The sequence below is a fragment of the Tympanuchus pallidicinctus genome, unplaced genomic scaffold, assembly GCF_026119805.1.
Source record: "Tympanuchus pallidicinctus isolate F22 unplaced genomic scaffold, pur_lepc_1.0 scaffold13, whole genome shotgun sequence".
In the NCBI taxonomy this organism is placed as follows: Eukaryota; Metazoa; Chordata; class Aves; order Galliformes; family Phasianidae; genus Tympanuchus; species Tympanuchus pallidicinctus.
The window spans coordinates 2584091-2606411 of NW_026294648.1; the positions used below are offsets into that span (position 1 = coordinate 2584091).

A 22321-nucleotide genomic window follows, 5' to 3' on the forward strand; every position below is an offset into this window, starting at 1 on the left:
GCCGGCCAACTTCCGGCGCGCCGCCACAGTGCAGCGCCCCCCACCGTGCTGGAGGCCGAGCAGCGGCCCACGAGTGGGGCCGCGCTGCCATGGCGGCGGTAGGCAAGGCGGCGGGAGCGGCCTACGGCCACGGTGAGAGTGGCGGCGGCGGAGGCGGCGGCGGCTTCCTGGGGCCGCGGTTGCCGGCCGAGGTGGAGGCGATGGCCCGCGGCCTGCAGGAAGTAGGCAAGGAGACCTTCCGCCGCCTGCTGAAAGGTACGGCCCGGCACTGGGCCTTCTCACGCAGGGAAGGGGGTTCCGTGCGGCCGAGCGCCGCAGCCCGGCCGTTCCCCGATGCCTTTCTCCGCGTTTCGGTGCCACGTATTCCACGGTTCCCTGTATTCCACGAGATTCGCCTACAGAATCAGAGTCACAGAGCCATAGGGGATAGCATGGTCCTCAACACCTCCCCCACTCCAACCCCCCGATGCGGTTCCCTACAGCAGTGGCACAGCAACCCACGCAGATGGGTTTGAGCATCTCCAGGGAAGGAGAACCCCACACGTCTGTGGGCAGCTGTGCCACGCTCAAAGTAAAAAAGAGTTATCCTCATGTTTGTATGGAACTAAATGTGTTCCAGTTTCTGCTTGTCACCCCTTGTTCTGTTGCTTCACATTACTGAAAAAAGCCTGAGCCCGTCAACTTGACTCCTGCATTTTTTATGTATTTATGGGATTTATAAAGAGCAAGGGAATCTCACAGTCTCCTCCCGGCTGAACTGGAGGCTCTCAGCCTTTCCCCAGAAGGAAGACGCTCCAGGCCCCTCGTCATCTTTGTGGCCCTTCCCTGGATTCTCTCTAGAAGTTCCCTTTTCGGACTGAGGAGTCCAGAACAGGACATGGTTTTAAGTTGAGGGAGGGAAGATTGAGGTTGGATGTCAGGGGGAAGTTCTTTGCTATGAGAGTGGTGAGGTGCTGGAACAGCTGCCCAGAGAGGCTGTGGATGCCCCATCCATCCCTGGAGGTGTTCAAGGCCAGGTTGGATGGGGCCCTGGGCAGCCTGGGCTGCTATGAAATGTGGTTGGTGGCATTGCCTGTGGCCACCATGGGGGTTGGAGATTCATGATCCTTGAGATCTTTTCCATACCGGGCCATTCTGTGGTGCAGCTCCAAATGTGGCCTCATCATGGTACAGCAGAGGGCAAGGATCGCATTCCTTGACATGCTGGCCACTCACTTTGTAATGTACCCCGGGGTCCCATTGGCCTTCTTTTGGCCACAAGAGCATGCTGCTGGCTCCTGACCAATCTGTTTTCCACCAGAAACCCAAAGTCCTCAGAGCTCCTTTCCAGTACGACAGCCCCTAACCAATGCTAGTAGGGCTGTGACCCTGCTGTGCTCATCCTTTCTACTAACTGCCTCCCAGGCTTTTTCCTCATTTTAGTCAATATGAACTCAAAGTATCTGGTAGCTGGTATGTTTTTTGTTGTTGCTGTTTTTTGAAGTCTTTAAAAGCATTACTGCATATTGTCAATAATGAGGCAGTGTAGCCAGGATTTCCTTATGGCATCTGAACGCGATAAAGCTACACATAGGGGCAATGAGGACAAAAGTTTCTGCAGACGTGGAACTGTATTTGCTGCCTACTGCTGGGGCAATGGAGAGTAAAAACTTCTATCGGTGCTGGGAAGCCTGACCGTCCCCTAAACGGTCCTTTGCGGGATGGCTGAGGTTAGCAGCCACGTTGTGGTGTGCCATGCCTGCTTGCTACCCTAGGGGGAGCAAACAGTCCTTCGAATCTTAGGGTAGAGTAAGTAAACAATGCCGAATTGGGTCATTATAGTGCCCGTGTCCGCCACTGCCGGGAGGGTGGGATTGCCTGTTCCTGTAGGACTGGCGGAGGCACCCGCGTGTCTTCTGTTGGTGATGGTCTGTGATTAGCAGCTCGCAGAGCGCTGCAGGTCTTGGATTTCAACAGGCTGTGTCGAAATTGCTCCGGTGCTTGCACCAAGTTGTCTTTTTGAGGCTGTTGCTGCCAATTTATCGCTACATAATAATTAATAAAACAATTAGATGGTGCTTCATGTGCCTGCTTGGTTAAAGACATAAGAACTGTATACACCATTATCTCATGGTTACCCAGTATTGTAGGCTCTGCTAAAATAGAAGTTTGTGTCCTCGTGTATCATCTACTGGGAGCAAGTGGCTTAGCAGAGGGACTTCTTTGGGATGCTTTTTGGGTTGTTCTCCCTCCATTTGACTGTTAGAAATGCTGGGTCAGCTGATATTTCTGAGTTCCTCGAACAATTCTGAGTTAAAAAAAAAAAGTGTTGTATTCTAGGGCAAAGTGAGTAGCTTTTAAAAGAAGACAGTGGATTTTAACCAGTTGTTAAGATTGGTCTGTAGGAAGAAGACATTGTCGTAAAAGCTGTCTAGACAAACTGGAGCTATATTTAAATAGGTGAGTAGTAGTCAGCAACCTGTCCTGCTCTGCACCTGATGCAGCAGAGAGGCCTCAGTGCTGATATGCACTTGGCTTTTGCAGAAAATTGGATTTTCTTCCTCTTCTGAAAGGAACCTTCTTTGTCTTAGAGCAAAGCCTTTTTCAGGCAATGGGGGAAGCTTGGTGTTAGTAGCTCCCTGCCCATCCTATCTCATCTGTGCAAAATGTGCACTGTGACGGCACTGGGCAAACTGAGTCAGCCATGTGAGTGGTTCAGGGCTCATCACTGAATTTGACGTGCCACGCCAGTTAGTAGTATGTAGTACTGCTGCATGGACTAACAGTCATTTCCCTCAGAGCACTATTATTGTGCAGACTACAAGACATGAAGGTTTAGTTTTGCCTCCTTGCTGTTTAATCATTAGTCTCTACTGCTACTGGAAGATAAATTATGTGAAAAGCTGGAAAACGATGTTGAATTGTTTACTCTCTTGTCGCTTTCAAACCTGTGTGTAAGATTATTAAGTTGTAAGCAGACTTCAGATGTGAACAACTTTAATGATAGAAGCTCCAGTCAGACCTGAGCTTGTGAGCAATGAATTTTTATTAATCTTTATTCCATTGTCCCTCTGGAACATATTCCACAGTTAAAGCGTCTTCAGTTTCAAAATGCAAAAGCTTAGTATGTTGAAGTTCTCTTCATAAAGTGACTGACTGGTGGAAGATGATCAGACAGAAGTCTTTACAGTAACTTGAAGTGATAGTTTCATATCTGGAAAAATGTCAGCACATTCAACAAGTAAAATCATGGGTATAGGAGGTGTTCACTGTCACCATGTCTTCCACTTTTTAAAAGGATCTTGCATTACTGTCTTATTCACAGTCACTGTGAATGCACTGGAAGGAAAAGACTGCAAAGAATCAGTCAAGCTGATTGCAGAAAGCACCGACCTCTCTGAAGAGCAGCTTGCTTTCCTCATTTCTGGCATGTACACCCTTCTTCGAGAAGCACTGAGACTCCCCTTATCGACTTTCAAACAAGAAGTAAGTTGTGGGAGGACCCAGAGCCTTAATCAGTTACAGTTGTGCCACATGTGAGTTACCACTGAGCTGCTGTTTGCCAGAGTGAGGAGCTCCACGTGAAAATGTTGCTCCAAGTTAGAGTAATTAGAAGAAACTCTTAGAAACACAGAGATGTTTTTGCTTGTATAGATTTACAGTAAGCTTTTCAGAAGAGTGTTTCTTAAATCTATAGGAAAGAGATTACTGTGTCTTTTTCTGCTTAAGCATCTTGTTTACAATGCATGTTAGCTCCTAAAGAAACCTTTGCAAAGTGTCATTTCATTGGCATCAATGCTCTTTCCTACCCTATGTGCTCACATATACTGTGCATTTTTTTTACTCTTACGGACAAAGAAATAGGGGAAATTTTATGTCTTCAAAGCTCTACTGTAAGGGAAGGAAGGAGTTACAGTCAGAACAATCTAGTGGGAACTGGGAGAAAGTGCTATTTCTGTTTATGCTGTAGATGTTGTCTGTGAATGTGAATATACCTGCCATGGTCCTGACTCTCATTCCCTTTTCATGGCTATTTTCTATATTTTTTTTTTATGTTATATTCTCTTCTACTTTTCTAATTTTGTTTTTATGTGAGCAAACCTCTTCTGAGCTTCTGACACCTCTCCCTAGTTAACAGACTGCGTCCTTATTGACCCAGGCATATTGGGAAAACACACATTGCAGGAAACACTGAGACAGTGCTCATCTTTTGCCACTGCCTTTACCTTGTCATAGTTCAAACAAGTTGCTGCAAAGCATATGTGAGAATAAGGTCATGTCATTACTCTGAAGACGTGTTGTGAGTAACTACATGAAAGAAATGGCTGGGGTGCAGCTTTCAGAACATCAAGCCTTCTGAGAGAGCTTGCCTTTAAAATTAATTTCTCACAAATTAATTGAATGCTTCTGGAAATTCTTTTCAATCATTTCAAAATTACTGGCATTGACATTAAAACTTTTGGGTGAGAGATAGGAAGCAAGTAGCTACTGTTAGTTCACTTGGTAAGAAATTGTCCTTCACTTTATCCTCTAAAATTTCACCTTCTTTGTCTTTCTAGGTTTTTAAGGAAGACCTGAAGGAGCTCAGGTATGCCTGGTAATGCCTGTGTTTTCCCCATCTGTTTGTTTTTCATAACTTTTATGTAACTGCCTTCCCAAGTCAACTTTTTTACACAACTAAGTTGGTATGGAAATTACCTGTAAATAACACATAATGCATCTGTTGCAAAATGTCATAGAAAGCCAGAGGAAAAAAACAGGTGTTGTGTAAGACTTGATTTAGCACTGAGCATGAGCAGTAAATTTTGCATGCTGAGATCAGTCTAATTTAGTCTGTAATGTAGGCTATGCAAATGTGAGTGACCTTCTCTTTGCCATCCTCACCTTGCCCTGCAATATTTTTTAACATGTTTGGTAGGACAGTGATAACATTTCAGAAGCTAAGAAACTGCCCTACTTTTTTTCTTCTTTGAAAGACCAATGATACAACACTCAAGAAGCGCTGCCACCTTGTTCAGCTATGATCTCTTCTGCCAGTTACCCAACAAAACGTAACATTTGTTACATCAGTCTGTTCAGAGTATCTGTGAATAAAAGTTTGTATTCTGAAAGCCAGCCGTCAGGTAGTGATGATCTTTATAGGTTATTCCTGTTTCTATAGTTGGTTGAAACCAGAGAATAACAGCAGTTGATGCTTTCATCTGTAGAAAAACTTCTGCACCAAGGTTCAAATATTTTAAAATACTAATTTCCTCCAGTTCTTTGCATTCTGATTCCTATCTAGGATGTAGAGATTTCTACTTCCTTCTATTCTCATCCTTATTTATCCGTTAACCTACAGATTGCCTTCTTTCTCAGATCAGTCATAAGCATAAGTTACTTCGTGAGCAACTTCAGGTAGCTCAGATGCAGGTGGTGAGTTGGAATCAAGGCCGTGTTGAACGGTGTCTTGTTGATTTTGTCTGAAGCAGAGAGCTGGAGCTTGGCTTTCCTTTTGGCTTGTGAGCTAAAAGACAAGCTGCTTCCTCCAGCACGCTGCAGCGTTCACACCCAGGTTAAAGTCAGTCAGTAAGAAACTGATGAAATTCTTCTGGCCCAGTGGAAGTTGGTGTTTTTTGAGGCGTGCACAGAATGTGTTCAATGTGATTATGGAATAATGAAGAAAAGCTCTGTGGCAGCTTTCTGGAGGTAGGTGAATATTCCACTCTTGAACAGTGGAGAAAGTAGGTATACAGGAGTGTCAGAAATCACTGGCTGGGCTGGCTTTGTACCCTGTATCTGGAAATACAGATTCCTGATCCTCTGTCTTTGTCATCTGGCCATGCTTATTGCCTTACACTTTTGTATTGTTTTTTGAAGTTCATGGATTACTCATGGAAATACAAAAAGGCGTTTCAGTCTGAATGATCTTTTTTCTCTCCGCTGTATTGTGTTAAATCTTTTGTGTTTTGTTGTTTTGGTTAACCTGGCTGATACAGCAGCAATAGGTCAGGTATCTGCATTTGTGCTGCTTGCACTCCTATGTTTTATGTGCTGCTCATTGTGGCTTATATGCTCCCATGATTGTTAGAGGTTATTTGGACTCTGACAGTCTTTTTTTTTTCTCTTGATAGCTCTCCTCATCTTGTGGCTGAGCTTGCAGAAGAGTAAACAGCTCATTCTACTCTAGAATTATGGCACTCAGTAAATGCTACCACCTTCTGCACCTTTGATTCTTCTGGGAAATGTCAGCTTCTCTGTTTCCCAATACAGCTGGGCCTGAACGTGAAATGTTTTCATCTACTAATTACATTCAGACTTTTATCCTCATGCTATGACTCCTGTGGGTCATCCTGTGATCATGTGCACGAAGAACACACACAATTAACTGAGAAGCAGTGTCTTAGCATTATTGGCATCCAGTGTTTAGGCAGGTATATTGCATTTTAAGGCAGAAAAATGTTTATTTCTTATTTTAATTTTCTTTGTGAATGTGTCTTTTAAGAGGATTGAGATCTGAGCTGGGTTACCTGTTTTCATTTCTCATTCGTAGTTTGTTCTTTTGAGTGAAGCTGAGAATTAGCCTGTCTAATTCCATCCATACAAAGTCTTGTCATCCCCAATTTCCTGGTGATGCAGCTGATTTTGGCTTCTAGTTTTATTGGAAAGTGAGATGCTGGGAACCACGCTCACTTGTGCTGAATTAGATCGTTAGCACTGGTTTCATAGGGTTGCCATACCGTAGCCTATATTTTTTTGTCCTGACAAACTCAACCAGTGAGATTGAAATACTAAATTTTGGATGCTATTTTTTTCCTTCCTTTACTAACTTTTTGGCTCAGGACAATAACATGGGGTTGGGGCATCCTTACGGTAGATCTTATTCTCGGAATGTTCCTTTGAGAAACTGATCACCACCTGTAGCTCAGGCCTGAGCTGCACCATGTTCTGTGTCTGAAGTGCTCTGTATGTGATGAGCTGCTTGAGTTGGGAACAGAATTTTCAGCAAAATCATTAACTTCAGGGCAAAAATAATAAAGTGTAAAGGTAGCATTGATGCTACTATTTTAGTGACCTGCAGACTTGACAAGCATTGTGATAGTTATCACAGTAATTGTATTATAAGCCCCTTTCTTCAGCTTTCTGCTTCTTTCAGAGGTTATGTGGTGGAATTAAATGATATGCTTGTACAGGTAGCATAGGTAATACTTGCAGAAACTCTCATCTCTTCGGAGAGACACATGCAACTAAACAATCAGACCAGTCTCCCATCCTCAGTTCCTGGTTTGCCTCAGCTGACTGGCTTACTACTACGAATTCAGTTCTATCCAAGTACTATTTAAAAACCTGTTTAAACCCCATGTTTTCTTAAAAGGGTTCAAACTCAAATAACTGCCATTTCATTTTCCCACTGTGTGAGTTGATGAGCTGTTTTTTTTTTTTTTCCCCACACTGTAAGCCCTTTAACACAGGTAATTTCTTTGTTTGCTTTGATTGTCTTTGATAGACTGCTGTGTATCTCAAGGCAGTGGTGAGTAATGTCTCAGGGCACTGATTGGATTTAACTGTGGCAGCTGAAGCAGTTACTTCTTCCACTTGTCCAGCATGCCTCTCTGCAGGAGGTTACTGTCTCTGTGCAAAGGCAGCTGATCAGATAATGTTTGCTCTGCAGTCTGTTTGCAGCTCACAGCCTGATATATTGAACTGGAAATTAGCAGGAGCTTATTTGTAAAGCAGCAGCAGAGGAATGGTAAAGTAGTGGAGTGCAAAAGGCAGATGGAGTGAGTTAGTCTGTTCAGCTTGTTTTAATGGGCTCATCACATTTATCCTTGCCCTCCCCACAAAAGGATATGGTTCCTCTTTGTAAGTACTCTCAGCTACAAGGGCTTCTGTTCTTACTGTTAAGGGAGCAAGTCATTCTGTCTTCTTTTCATTGCTCTTTTAAGGTGAAAGTGAAATGAAATGTATAGGCTTGGGATGTTTATAAGCATGTGTTGTCCATCTGCCTTCTGTGCTTGTTAGAGACATCAGTAAAACTTCTTTATTAAGAGAAATGAGTCAAATACAGGGTTCTTCTGAAACTCCCTGTTGCCATTTTAGGTAGCACAGGAGGTTGTAGCACAGCTTTTAGGGTTCTTGTGAAAACAGCCTGTCCTCCTGAGAGCATAGACTGAGTCAATACTGAAGTGCTTACATAAGAGATGATGGCAATTTTAAGCAATGCAAAATGGAAAATGCTGATACTATTTTTGTGTTCTGCAATAGGTTTTTGCAGCTAAGCCCATATATCTGTGGTTACAAAACACTTATCTATTTTCTGTTGCTCTTTTCTTTAAGGATACCAGAAGATTTCATCACAGACTTTTCCAGTATTGTCTTTGGTAACAGGTCAGTGTTTTTGTGTATTATGCACTGTGCAGCCCTGAAGATACACATATTGCAGGCCTCTTGAAGAAACAGCAAAATTCTCTAAACACACGAGAGGAAGATTTGTCCCATTATTTGGATTCAGTATAAATATCTATAATTCATGCCTATGTGTGCAGTAAGTAGCTTTCATGTCATTTTTCCATTTTTTTCTATGATCATCACCAGTTTTTATAATGTTCTATATCCTCTGTAAAATGAATCATTACCTACAGATGAAGAGTAAATTGCAGAATTAAGTGTTCTTATCATCATCACTGCAAGTTAGAGCAAAAGTGAAAGGCTTGCTTTGTTGAGAAACAAGCAACGAGCATCCTTCTACATGTTGTGATTTGTAGAAACTTTCTCAGACAGCATTTATCATGTCTTACTGTACAGCTGAATTCAGACTGAGTGACTTGATGATATATATGAGATATCATCTGCTCTACTAGCTGTTATTCACTCACCAAGCAATATACCTCCTTACCTTCAGACTGTGACTGGTCAGAAACTTCTTGAAAAGGCTCTCTGCTTTTCCTTAGAGGGATTCCCTTTTTTTCCTATCCTTTTCTACTCAATTCTGTTCTCTACTCAATTATATTTATGTTCCTCTGTATATTGAAATTGCTTGAACTTCTTGCATATGTAGAGCTTTCCTCCTTGAGACGTGAGGTCACTCAGAACTTGGCATCACCAACGCAGAGCTGTTTCAGATATGCTGACAATCATCGTTGTGGTGTCTCACTTTCCCTCACAAAGGTCTGAATGCTGTTACCAGCATTTAAAATATTTTTAATGTCCTTGATTAAAATCTTACTTTAAAATGAATCCCTCTTGGGATAAAAAATAAATTCAGCCTTCTCGTGTTTTCTTTGTTATTCTATTTGAATTATAGGTGTGAAAGAATGCAAAATTCATGGTTGCAAAATGGAAATATTGTTTGCAGTGGAGAATGAAGTTAAATATAGATGTCATTTGAAGCATGCATGATTGTCTGTTTTCTACTGTGAAATCACGATGCTGGAAAATATGGCTTTTTCTCATTTCAGAAGCTGTGATTATCCAGAGTAATCTTGCTCTGTGTTTTGAGATCAGAGAAAAGCACCTCGGATTTGATTTCTAGACAGATCTGCTTTTATAGTTTTAAGTGTAGTAGTGAATCATGCATATGCTTATTGAATTGTAAATATATGTGACTGTGATGATAAGAGAAGTATTAAGCAATGGCATCTGATAAAAAATTCACTATGAGCTGGATAACCCAGAAAAACCAATTTCAGAGTTTTTAATACTTTTTCTGGCATCATATTCTATTTTTGACATTTTGTTCATTAAACACCAACTCTGAAGTGCTGAAAATTGAGCATTCTTATTTCTGTTTCTCCATAGTTCCATCAAACGATATAGACTGAAAGGGAAATAAAACTTGGCATATTCACACCATAAAATAAACGTATGAAATTAAAACTTTTTTTTAAGAGACAGCATAGCCATAACTTCCCCCACTTTGAATGTTTATAGTAAGTGTACTGCATGTTTTTTTAGATAGCATAGCTTTAGCTTCTTCCAAGAGTGAGCATTCCATGTGCCATTTGACACTACTAATTTATACATTTTCTCTGTTCAGTGGCCTGCTGGCCTGTAATGATTATGTGCATCACAACCCATTCCAAATTTGTCTCCAGTTTTGATGCTGTTATGTCAGTCACTGCTCCAAATTCGCAACTCTTCCATCTTCAGCTCTTTGTTGCATCCTTTGGCAGGTGATGTTCTCGTCAGCAGGCATACCATTTTGGATGTTCTGTCACTGATCCATGTTGCTTTACTCATTCTAACCTCTGCCTTAGGCACTGTACATGAGGTGACAGTGTATTGCAGCTGTTGAGAGTTTATGAAATGTAGTTAAATTGCATAGGTTGTGGATTCAAGGTTCCTTGAGTCTTTTTCTGCTCCGTTCTGCTATTTCTCTTGGAAGCTGATGGTTTGATTAAGGTTTTTTGTAATATCTGTGTGTATGTTGGCCATTATGCACGCTGTCAGCCTTACAGGATTCTTGCAGTTGTAATCTTCTGCACTCTGAGAAAGTGCTGACAGAAGCCGAATCTGAGATTTAAAAACGGTGACTCTGAGGAGCTGGTGTTGAGGTGCAGTCCATTTTGGCACAGGAATGCTATAATTTAACAGCCTCTGGACACTGCTGACCTTTCCCATCACTGCTAACTGTAACATCTTCCTGTTATCTCTGTTCATTCTGTGCCCAGTGCTGCTGCTACGCTGAATGGATTGTCCTCCATTGAAGGGAGTTAGTGTGTCTTAAGGATGCAGCAGCAGTGTGGCTGTTTTTAGGCATTTCCCAAATTAAGCAATGCTCTGGCAGCAACTCACCACTGAGCGAAAGGCCTGTTCTTATTCTTTAATCCTGCTAATGTCCATTCCAGTCTGTGACTCCTTATGGTTGCACCCAGCTGTGTGACCTACTTCCTATTCAGTACTGTACCGTGTGTAGGAACCAGCTGATCTATTTTCTCCGCTCATTACTTTGTTGTACCATTGGGATGTATGTCACTTCTGACCAGCACTGCCCCCCAAAAAGGAATGCATTCTTTCTTATATTACTTTCACTAAATGCGAGAGTATTGCAGATCCTACCTATCAGTATTTGGTACCTTATCAAATCTTTAATCTTTCTCAGCAGTTTCTAAAAGGACAAGCTCACTTCTCACTAAAGAATCCGAGTTCCTAGGATCTCTGATTTGTTCAGAGAGGATTCTTTTCTGAGGTAAACTCTGTAATTAGATTATGTCTAGCACCATGGATAAAGGATGTAATGTTTCTTATCCTGCCCTTAGCTGGAGTAGCTTTGAAATGTACCGTAAATAACTACCAGAGACATGGGATACTTAGCAAAAAAATAATTATAATGTAAGCAACACTTAAGTCCAGTCCGTCCTCCTAATGGACCAGCTGAATGATCTCATTCTGAAGGTATTCTCTTTGTATATCAAAAAATGGGTGGTTGTTATGTCTTGGTATTAGATTTTGCTTGTTAATTTACCTGGAGTTTAAGATGCTATTAAAATTTTCAAGACTGTCAACCACCTGAAGTTTAATCTAAGTCGACTGTATTTGCTCACAGAATGAAATTTAGGCTTGATGAGCCTGATTCTTCCTGTAATATAAGTAATAAAGGAAGTGTGGGCCTTCTCAAACAGTCGTCTAGACAGAAGTCATGAAGCTTGTGCTGGGGTTGACAGGTATATTACATAAGGAATTTGGAGGTTATAAAGTATGCTGGATTAGCAAGAGCCACTGTGGGATTTTATTTTAAAATGTGCTTCAGAGTAAACTCTAATATCATTACATTTAGAGCACTGCTGTGAGCTAATACTAGGTGCTTTCTGTTGAAGGAGCACAATGAGCTTAGTTCAGCTTTGTGGCTTGAGTCATCTGTCTTCTGTTCCTGCTTGCTTGTTCCTGCTGGATTTGTGCGAAGATGTGTCTGTAGGTCCCTTTCTCTGTGCCTTACAGTTGCTTGAGAATCGAAATAATAGATAGGCCAGCCACCACAACGACTAAAATCTATAATGACCTGAGTTTGCTGGAGTTACACAGGCGAGCTTTGTCTCTCTTGTTTTGACAGCTGCCATAGCAGTTAAACATAAGAAAAATGGGTAATTTGAGTACAGCCATCTTATACCTTCAACTCAGTCAGACCCATTGGTCATCTGTGTGGGTGACTGAGCTCTGGCACAGGTTGCCCAGAGAGGTTTGGAGTCTCCCTCCTTGGAGGTGTTCAGAACACACCTGGACGTGTTCCTGGGCAACCTGCTGTAGGCAGTCCTGCTTGAGCAGGGGGTGGACCACATAGCCTTCCAATCTCAACCATTCCATGAAATCTCTCTAAGTGATGATAGATTTACAACAAGAAACAAGTTCCAGACAGATTTGTTTTCAGGAATCTTATTCTCCCTTTAGATTGTTGTTGCTTTTGTGAATTTGCATTTCAGCCTCTTGTTTCTGATTTGCTCTACAGGCGTCCTGTTTCTGAAGGCACAGCTCTGGCACAAGCAAGTAAGCTGCCAAATGTCCAGGACTTCAAGTGGAGAGTGGATGTGGCTATATCCACAAGGTAAAAAAGAGAATTCTGCATGACCACAGCAGAGATTTTGTCCCAGGTTAAACTGACTTCCTATGCTGCCTAAAATATTAAGTGCTGAAGTGTATCTTACTGCGTTAAATGGTAAGATAAGGGGGATTTCTTTTAACACTGTATGTCAGATGATATGCAGAAGATTACGTGCACTCACCAACAGGCTGCTGTCTTCATCTTCTGCTAGTGATATATTTTTTTTCATGCTTCTTATTTGTTTGCTGTTTAAAACCCTTGTGCTGGAATCATTTAATTCCAAGTTTTGGTCTCTCATTATTTTAAAACCTGATAGATCCGATGCAACTTCACACTGCTCCCTAATGCTGGAAGCAATTAGATGGATTGAGCCACAAGCAGCCAGCCAAGAGAAGGGGAGGGAAATTGTCTATTCAGTTTCTCAAGTAGGCTATCATTTATGTTTAGTGTGTGTTAAATAAAATTTCATACCCTATTTACATATCTGCTGCTGTAGATTTGGCAGAAAGGCTTCAGAAGGGCACCTTCACACTGCCATAGTTATGCAATGGTCATTGACCTGCCTCCTAATTTCTTTCACAAAACAGGAATAAAAGCCTCTGTGTGAGCATCTTGTCTATGCTTGCAGTGAATGACTTCTTGCTGTCTGCCACAGCAGAGGCAGTTATGGGATGGATCTTTGGCTAGACAGGAAGTAGAAACCTTTTGTGATTTTTTCCTGATTTTTGTTTCGGATGAAAGAAATTAGAAGTTGATCCAATCTTTGTCAGTAGCTGAAATTGTTAGCACGAGTGACTTGGTGTTGTGTTCCTGCATTGCAGGATCTGAGAGAGGGCTCAGTCCCACTGCTGACGTAGTTGAGAGAGCAATAAGTGACTGGGGGGAATCTTTCTGAAAACGAGAAAAAGCTCTCCTAAGTGAAAACTGTGATGGCCACAAGCTACAAGTTCAAGTGACTCTCAGATGAGCAGTGCTGAAAGCACCACACAGCTATCATGATGCAGAAGAATCTATGCTTATAAAAGAACAAAATGTACAGATAAACATCCTCAAGCACAACTCTTGCAAGCTTTGGGTAAATTCTATGATTGCTTTCCAAACAACATAGGAGCAACGTGTTACCCTTTTCTGTTTGCCTTCTTATTTTCCTTTACAGTCATCCTCCCCATGGGAATCCTTGTTTATCGTTCAGCAGCAGCCTCTGTGGAGAGGCATGGCTTCTGGCTGGAACACCTGTCAGTACCTGAGCAGGTTTTGGCAGCATCTGTTGATGAATGCTGCACAACGATGACTCATTTCCCCTCTTTGGGTCATCATGTAAAATAAATAGCAACCCAAATTTGCTAATTTAGCATGAAGACTGGGAGAGCTTGGTTCCTCAGATGAGATGGCAGTTGAAAGAATGAAGGGATGGAAAGAGTTAGTACAACACAGGCAACTGCACTAAAAAAAAATGTGCATTATTGCTAGCCAGACTTGGTCAGTTCTTACACCTGTCATAGTTTGTGTAAAATGAAAATCCTCTTGTTAGCATTTTCTTGCTGTTGTTAAGATATTCAAACTTTTTAGTCTAAATTGTGAGGTAAGTTTGACAGGACTCCCATCTTCGTGGCTCTGTAATAAAAATTATTCAGGTAAAACCAGTAGGAACATTTGAAGTTGTACAGTGTGCAGTGGTGTACCTGTCACACTGCTGATGTTTATTGTTGTAATACTAATATTGTAAATAATTTCAGCTCACTGGCCCGTGCTCTTCAACCATCCATTTTAATGCTGATGAAGCTTTCAGATGGGACAGCTCATCGCTTTGAAGTAAGTCTGATTGCCATAACAAATAAGAAAGCACTTAGAGTTCTTTTCAGGAAGTTGAACTACTATTTAAAACATTAAAGCTTTTGTAAACAGTGCATTATCAGTTTGCGTTCCTCCAGGGCTGCTGCAACCACATGCAATATGTAACTGATTGCCAACCAAAATCATTTCATACCTCATTCCTATGCACATTTGGCTGAGAGCTCGTTTGTTATATGAATATTAGTTATATTAGTTACTGGAAAGTACTGTTGCATAACACCTAGTTTGTTTTAAAATGATAGTTTTGATATCAGCTCTTACCTCCAGACTTCATGATGGCTTTTTAGAGAAGGAAAATTACTAGGGTAGTTTATATAAGATATGATGCACTACTAGACTTCCTGCCTGGTAAAACATTCTTTTCTGTGGCAGAGATAGTTTTGTTTTCTTTAGCACAGATCTCGCTGCTAGAAAGAAAGTAAAAAGCTTATTTGTTTCTTTACCTCAGGATCAGTCAGCAGCAGTATTTCTGATACTGTATGTAATGACTTGCAAAAAAAAAAAAAGAGCATACATTCTTTCATATTTTAACCTTTGAAAAGGAATGCTATTTGTTCTATAAATAACATGGTAGCACGTACAGGAGTTCAGTGCATAACTGAACAGTTGTTGTCACATTTGAACTCGTAAAAGATTTTGGCTTCGGTATACATATTAGTAGTAGTCTGGAAGAAGCACCAAAGCACTATAGGCTCATAGAATTGGACTGACTTTAGTGTAATGTTTCACAGTACAGCTGTTGAGGAAGGTATAAACTCTGTGCTACATTGCCAGGTGTTGGGGATTTCAGTTCACAAAAGATCAGATTCACCCACCCCAATGTGGGAAGTCCTCATAGCAGCCTGTTAGCACCCTCTGAGATCTAAATGGAACTTAAGTGATACCTTGGTCTTCAGGCTGACTCTTCTCAGCATGATGTGTTTCACTTGATAGAAGTTAGCACATGCTCTTAACTGTTATGATTTGGGGCTTTGCTTCCAGTCTGCTGTGGAGATGTGTTGCTGTGCCTGGCTGCTGCATGCAGAAGTGCAGATATCTGATAGCAAACTGAATGCCTCGCTTTTCAAGTCAGCTTTTTGCTGCCAAGATCTGAATACCAAAGATCTGGCTGTAAACAGGATTTTTTAATGATGAGTGATCTTCCTGCAAATAGTAGCTCTTTGATCCAAAACCAAATGCAGGTAAACATAGTCCTCGTCTCTTCAGTTTTCTTTCATTCCAACAAGTACTGGATGTCCTGTTAACCTACAGGGATTATGTAAAATGATAAAACCAGAAGATAATCCCATTATGAATGGTTTTTAAAGTGTATGTCACAGAAACAAGTTGTCCTGCTTGGTCTCCTAGGTTTTGTTTTCTTTTTCTAAGCACAGTGAGTTTTCTGACAATGAATGTTTTTCAGAAAGCAAATAATAACTGAAGCATTTTGAGTTTTGTGGTATGGCTGTGGCTGGCCCCAGAGAGAAAGCTCAGCGCTGCCCTCTGCTCCCCGTAAGGAGCTGTGGCTGCCACGAAGCCTCCCCACGACCCCCTCTGCTTTGGGCCCAGCAAAACCAGGGGTCTCATCCGTTCCTCTTATGTCTTCCCCTGCATCTGGAAATTGCAAATCAGGTGCTGGGTTCCTCTCATATGATTGATATCAGCTGCAGTGGGCAGTGTCAAAGAACTGGGACTCTGTCAAAGAGCTGTGTGACTTCAGTGTAGACAAAGAAGCAGAGTAAATTAGCCAGTGCTCTGCAGAGCGGTCTGGGCTGCACCAATGCAGACACAGGCATTTGTGCACTGCGCTGCTGTGAAGCCCTGCCCCTCAATCTAAGCCATTGCTCAGATGTGTTCTCTGAAGGGCCTTAACAGTGCTCAATTTACTTCCTTCCATTTGGCTTCTCAAGCTTGAAATGGTACAGGAAAATCTGTGAGTTTTCTCTCCTCCTCTCGACCCTCGCAGTGAGTCTCATCCACGTCAAATCATGTCTGATGGGTGCCATATTTGCATGATCCACAGAGAGCAGACATTATACTTCCATAACCTGATTTGACCTCTTAGCCTTCGAAAAGCTGATCTCCTTAGCTCTGAAGCTTGTGCTTAAACAAATGCCTGCTATCAGTTTGTCCAGTTACTTTTGTAGCATTTGCAGTGCTGAATTGCAGCACATTGTTTTTTGCTCTCTCAGGCTGTCATCTCTTTGAAGATACTATCTTGTTAGCTTCTTAATCGATAGTCTAATTTATGAAACTAACTCTGAACTTACAGTCGGTGCACACAGCCATAAGTCAGTGCACAGTGCCATAAGCCATAAGTTACTCACCATTAATCCCTTGTAAAACCAGGTTTTAACCAGGATAGGTGGTGAGATAGGGAAACATGTTGTATTCAGGTTGAATGGAAAGCTGCTGTGTTCATTAGTTAAATAGTTTTTTGTGGTAATATTCTCTTCTAAACAGCAATTTAATTCTTTATGCTTGTCTCCACTGACATGTATATATCACCTGACACAAGTGTTTAGTTGAATTCAACAGTTTTTAAGTAAGTTAATTAAATAGGTTTTCTAAACTGAAAGCCTCTTGCTTTGGGTGCACCATTTGCAAATGGAATATACATTGAGGCCTACAGGAGTGTGCTGGCTCAAAGAATTCATATTTAAGACATGTAAGTGTCTTTATATGTCATGTTTATACACTTCTTCAAAAATTGAATCTAATCTCTTCCGGTTAGCATCCACAAAACCTCAGCATTCTGGCAGCCCAGGGTAACAGGGAAGCTCGATTTTGAGATGTAACAAATCTGAAAAAGTGACTAGTATACAATCTGGGACTGGATTTTTATACCCAGAGCATTGTCTCCCTTCTTACAGCATTTCAAAAGGGGATTCACCCAAATAATCAGAATTTTTATGGTTCTGACCATGCTATAAATATAACCTTGCAGAGAACGTGGCAGGGTATCGCGTGTTTATGTAGGTTAGATATTTTGGATTTGCTGATTTGAAAATTTTGACCTCACATTGTAAGAGGGATTTGATGGCAGCAGTTGTTTCATTGCCACATTTCTTTAGCCTAGAAAAAGTAGATGGTCTGACGTTCCCATCTGGGTTAAATAGTAGTGGAGAGTTAGGGCAGACCTGAGCTAGATGAGCCAGTGCTCTCAGGACTTGGTTTTCTGTGCACTTTTACTGCACCAGTCCGGCTCAGACTGCTTGCTCAGACCTTCATCTGGTGCTTGTGATGTCTGGATACATTTGTCTGATATTCCCATGTTGGTTACAAGCACTGTATGAGTGAGAACTGGAAGTTTCCTTTGTGGAGACTTGCACTGTCTTGAAGTCACCACTGCAATTTCTGTTAATTAAATTGTGATTTCTAGTCAGCTAGCAGGGGCTCTTCTGTCATTGGCTTTAGCTAATTTTGGCCATCCTTAAGTTGCCGTAATTTTTTTCTAGTGTTGTGATTGCACCTGTTTTCTCTTCTTGTTTAAAATGAGAATGTCTTGTGGCTGCTTTCCAGGTTGATTTCTGTCCTCTCATGTCAAAGCAAAAATAACAACCTCTTGTGTGGCCTGTCTTTAGCTGTAGCATTCAGGTGCTTTAAAGACAAAGGCAGCTGATGGTTTGACAGAAGTTAGTAACAGAACTGGGTCCAAATTAAAAGGTCCACACATCACAAACCCTGACTGAATCTACTGAACCCCCCTTGTTTTTCTTAATGGAAAATAAACAGTAGGAAAGAATTGCTTTGGGAACTGTAGACTAGCTTGTAGATCTGGCCGGATGTTTTTTTGAGTGTTCTAAAACATACAGAAATATCAGAAAAAAACCCTCATTCTTTCAGTAACAGAGAAGAGCACCTAGTTTCATGTTTCACAATACCTTCTTAGACTTAACATTTTTGTGTGGAGCCTTGGGATTCTGCAGGAGCTTAGTGTTACCGAGATCCAGCTTGTACAGTACAAGAGATACCTGCTGGTTTTTGGCAGCAGAAGCTTCCCTTTCATTCATACATTACGAAGACAAACAGCCTCAGTGAGATTTATTAACCTGCAACACTTTGTCTTAACTCTAATATATATTTGTTTATTTAATTAATTTATTTATGTTAAAGAGAGATTGCACTGACACTCCATAGGCGTGCCTTGCCCGAAGTTTCTAAGGTGTATCATGCTTGTTAAACTGAACCTTCTGTTTCAGGTACCAGTTGCAAAGTTTCAGGAGCTGAGATACAACGTAGCCCTTATCCTGAAGGAAATGAATGATTTGGAGAAAAGAAGCATACTGAAAATCCAGGACTGAACGCTTCTGAGCTGGGATGTTAGCAGAACAGATGTGAAACCTTCAGTGAATTTGGTGAAGGGTAAAGCGTGGGACCATCACCACTTTGCCTGTCTTGTAACTGCCATGTAGCACTTATTATGTCTGCTGTAAATATTTTTTCAATTCAAGCATTAAAAGCACAAGCTTTTTTCTTAAGACTTAGAAAAAAAACCAAAAAAATATATTGATAAAAAAGCATAATCCTATTTGCAAGCATTTTTTGCATGATTCATCAAAACATTTTTAAAATAACTGTCTTACATGTAAGAACCATTTCTTCCCAATTATGATTCATCACTCTAATTATTTTTGAAAGCCTGCTACCGGAAGCACCATCAATGTGTATCAGAAGAAAGCCCTGCAACGTGTCAAATAAAACATACAACTACTGTTGTGTTGTAGTGTGACAAATGTGAATTTGCATTTGAGTTTGGCCTAAGTAAAATTGCTGTCTGACTTCTTGATAAGTGACTCAAGTGTAGGTACATATATTTAAAAACTAATTTTGAAGAAAAGTGGGAGTCTGAGAAAGAAGTATGGATTGAGCTAATTGAGCGGTATTGCAGAAGAGGAAATGTGTAATCTAAGTCTTCACCTGGATGATCACTATGCACTAAACAGGACTAATCTTGTAGATTTCTAAGTGGGAATGCCTGCTTTGTTTCACATATTTCCCGTGTTTGTCAGCTGAATTGTCTGAGACTGAATTGTCTGAGCCTTATTACAGGGCAGAAACCTCTGGCACGGTGATGATATCCAGCAGCAGAAGACAGGAGCCTTGTAGATCACTACAGCTAATATACTTCTTAGCAGCACAAGCCAGACCCCAGGATGAGGAGGCTGTATGCAGTCCCTGGGATGAAAGTCAGAAGTGAAAGCATATCCAAACAATACCCAGGTCAACAAAATAGTCCAGAATGGGCTGAAGGCTCCATTGCTCCATTTGTAAAGCTTGAAAGAACTCCCCTAACTGGAAGCATATGTTTTAAGTCTCATTTAAACTCAATGGGACCACAAATATGTCCCTAAGGGCGTTGCTAAGAAGGGATGCATTCCTGAGTCTGTGCCTGGAAGAGTTTTCCCCCAAGAGTAAGGACATGGAGATTGAACAGCTAAACAGCACAGCTCATGGGCCTTGGCACAGGGTTTACCCACCTGTCGCAGGTAGTTGAGAACACATATACCACTACCATTGTCAAGCATTGGATTTTCTAGCTGCTTGCTGAGGCAGTAGTAGTGCCACCCGTACTTCTCTTGTTCGTCTTGTGTAGAACTTGCTTTTATCGCCCTCATTCCTGGAGGGAAAGAAAAGAAAAAAAAGCTACTGAATATGACATCATGGATTCAGGAGGACTTTCACACTTCCACAGGTGTTTTTGTAGGAAAGGATAACTTGGCTCTTGGATTTTACAAACCACAACAGCCACAAGATATTATTGTCCTGCTTTTTAAGTTGAGTCTTCTCTGACGGCAGTGCATACCAACGTACAGACAGCTGAATAGCCACAATCCTGAAAGTCTATCAAACCTCTGCATGAAGCGTCCTGTGGATTCACATAAGCATGTTGTGATGTCGAGCTGTTCAAAAGCCATGTGTTCTGTTTGCTGTCTTTGTAGGCCACCCATCAACTTCCCAATTTGATTCACGCACCTTAACTGCTCTGTGTAGCTCACACCAAAGCAAATAAAAACAAATTAGCCCCTACAACTTCAAGAGGACTGCAGATTGCATTAATGTGGTGGTTGCTTTTTGGTTTTGCTTTCTGAAGTTTGTTCTACTTTTTACTGGAATCACATTATCACAGAGTGTGAAACAAAACATTTTCTTGTAACTTTGCCCTTTTAAATGATTACATTTATGTGTTTTTGAGCTGGAGAATGTACCTCCACTGAGGCTGTCAGTGAACTCTTCACGACAAATGGAACACTGAGTGTACAATGCATCCTACTGCTCAAGACATCTGCACAGTACATTTTTATTGGGCAGCATAGAAGAATCAATACGTACTTTCTCGTTCTAGATACAATATATTTGTTTGGTGGTTCTCCTGTGACAGCAGTGATATGTGTGCACCAGAATGGACCTGCTCCCTGGCTGCATGCTCGAGTTCTCTGGAAAGGATGATGGACCTTACAGTCTCCTTTGTCTTGCTGCACATTATGCAGGAGTTTGCTGTTGTTGGTCATTTACTGTGCACACTGACAGGTACTTAAACATTTGGGCTTTTCTTATGAACAAAAGGAGCTAATTTGAGCGTTGCTTTTGACAGATGATCTTTTCACCAAAACGGCTGGTGAGAATGGCTGGCAGATAGTCCCTCACTTTTGATAGAATAAGCCTTCCAATTGGCGAAATATTCGTTCAACATTGAAACATCTCAATTTGGTATAAAAATGCTCTGGAAATTGAATTCCACTGAACTTCAATTGGGAGCATTGTCATTTCATTACAGAATAAAAATAACCTTCTAAAAGTCTGGGCATGTCTGAGCAGAACTGATTTCACCCAGCTCGCTTTAGGTTTGGTTACACTCCAGGGACACGGTGTGAATCCCTAGTTCTTTATCACACAGGGAAAGATCCAGTTTGAATGGGATACTTGTTGTGTGCATCCCATCGCTTGATCAAGAGGTGACAAGGACCTTTCCTGACTCATATCTGTAGTTTTCCCTGAATAAAATAAACCCCTGGGGTTGGTGGGTTGTTCTGTTTGTCTTTTTATTTGCTGGTGCCATCCATTTCTTTAAACTGGTGGATGTATTTAGTATCTTAATTCTAGTGATTTTTCTAACCATGGCAAGTGGACCATAGTAAATGTGGTAAATGTGGTAAAAGTGGACCATAGTAAATTCCCCCTTTACAGCTTTATTGCATAGGGAATGTTAGGCCTCCTCTTTTCAACTGGCTCAGCTACCAGTCCAAAACTGTTCTCACCTATGGACTACTGCAGAGTGTGAGAGCACTTGTGTATAAAACACCTTTATTTGTTACATGGCTTTTAACATCCCTGCTGCCAGCAGAGGAGGAGCTCTGTCAGGAAGGATGGTGGGCAAGAATGTCACATTTAGGGTAGTTGTGTGTGGGAAGGGAAAGAAATAGGATTGCTCGCTGGCTTTGTGGTCTCAGAGTGTGATGCAGATTATAGCTCCAGAAGAGGGCTGAAGAATGCAGTCGTGCTCTTACACTGTTCTGCCAGCCATTAACTGCTGGAAGAAAACCAGTATTGTGCTCATTGTCATTAAAAGGAAGAAATTAAACCTCCCTTTGTAGAAAAATCATAGAAAGGAGATGTGCTTCTGCAGAGTGAGTCACCTCCTAGCTGTAACTTCTGTTTAAGTGAAAGATTAATCAGCTCCCAATCTCCCAAGCAATGCAGGTAGGTAGTGGTTTGCAGCCCCACTGCTGTTCCAAATCCACAGATATCTATGTATGTGAGTATAGGAAAACTCCATGCTTTCAGAATATGACATACAACAAAACGAAAGCAGCATATGCAGCTGTCTTCACTAGGGCAGCATCTGTGGAGCTGAGCTGGCTGTTGGAGCAAGGTGTTCTACAGTGGTGTGCAGCTGAGAAGTAGAGCAGCGCCTTGGCTTTAAAGTGCTGTTGAGTGGCTGTGATGTTCACGCTGCACCTTGCTCGCCCCACGCAATGCTCACATTCACCAAAC

The 22321-nt window shown here is 41.5% G+C and overlaps 1 protein-coding gene across 2 annotated transcripts; it reads left to right on the top strand.

Moving 5' to 3' along the window:
* The first annotated feature begins 13 nt into the window (after nucleotides 1–13).
* Nucleotides 14–20359, top strand: COMMD5 (COMM domain containing 5). Of its 2 annotated transcripts, none has more exons than XM_052673365.1 (7): nucleotides 14–255; nucleotides 3305–3465; nucleotides 4539–4576; nucleotides 8296–8346; nucleotides 12401–12496; nucleotides 14230–14305; nucleotides 18529–20359. In XM_052673365.1, the coding sequence occupies exons 1-7, from the start codon at nucleotides 90–92 to the stop codon at nucleotides 18628–18630; spliced, it is 690 nt and encodes a 229-aa protein (XP_052529325.1). In that variant the 5' UTR covers nucleotides 14–89; the 3' UTR covers nucleotides 18631–20359. The 2 variants fall into 2 exon arrangements, with proteins under 2 accessions (XP_052529325.1, XP_052529326.1); XM_052673366.1 differs by having other exon boundaries at nucleotides 16–255; nucleotides 4539–4567.
* The last annotated feature ends 1962 nt before the right edge of the window (nucleotides 20360–22321 follow it).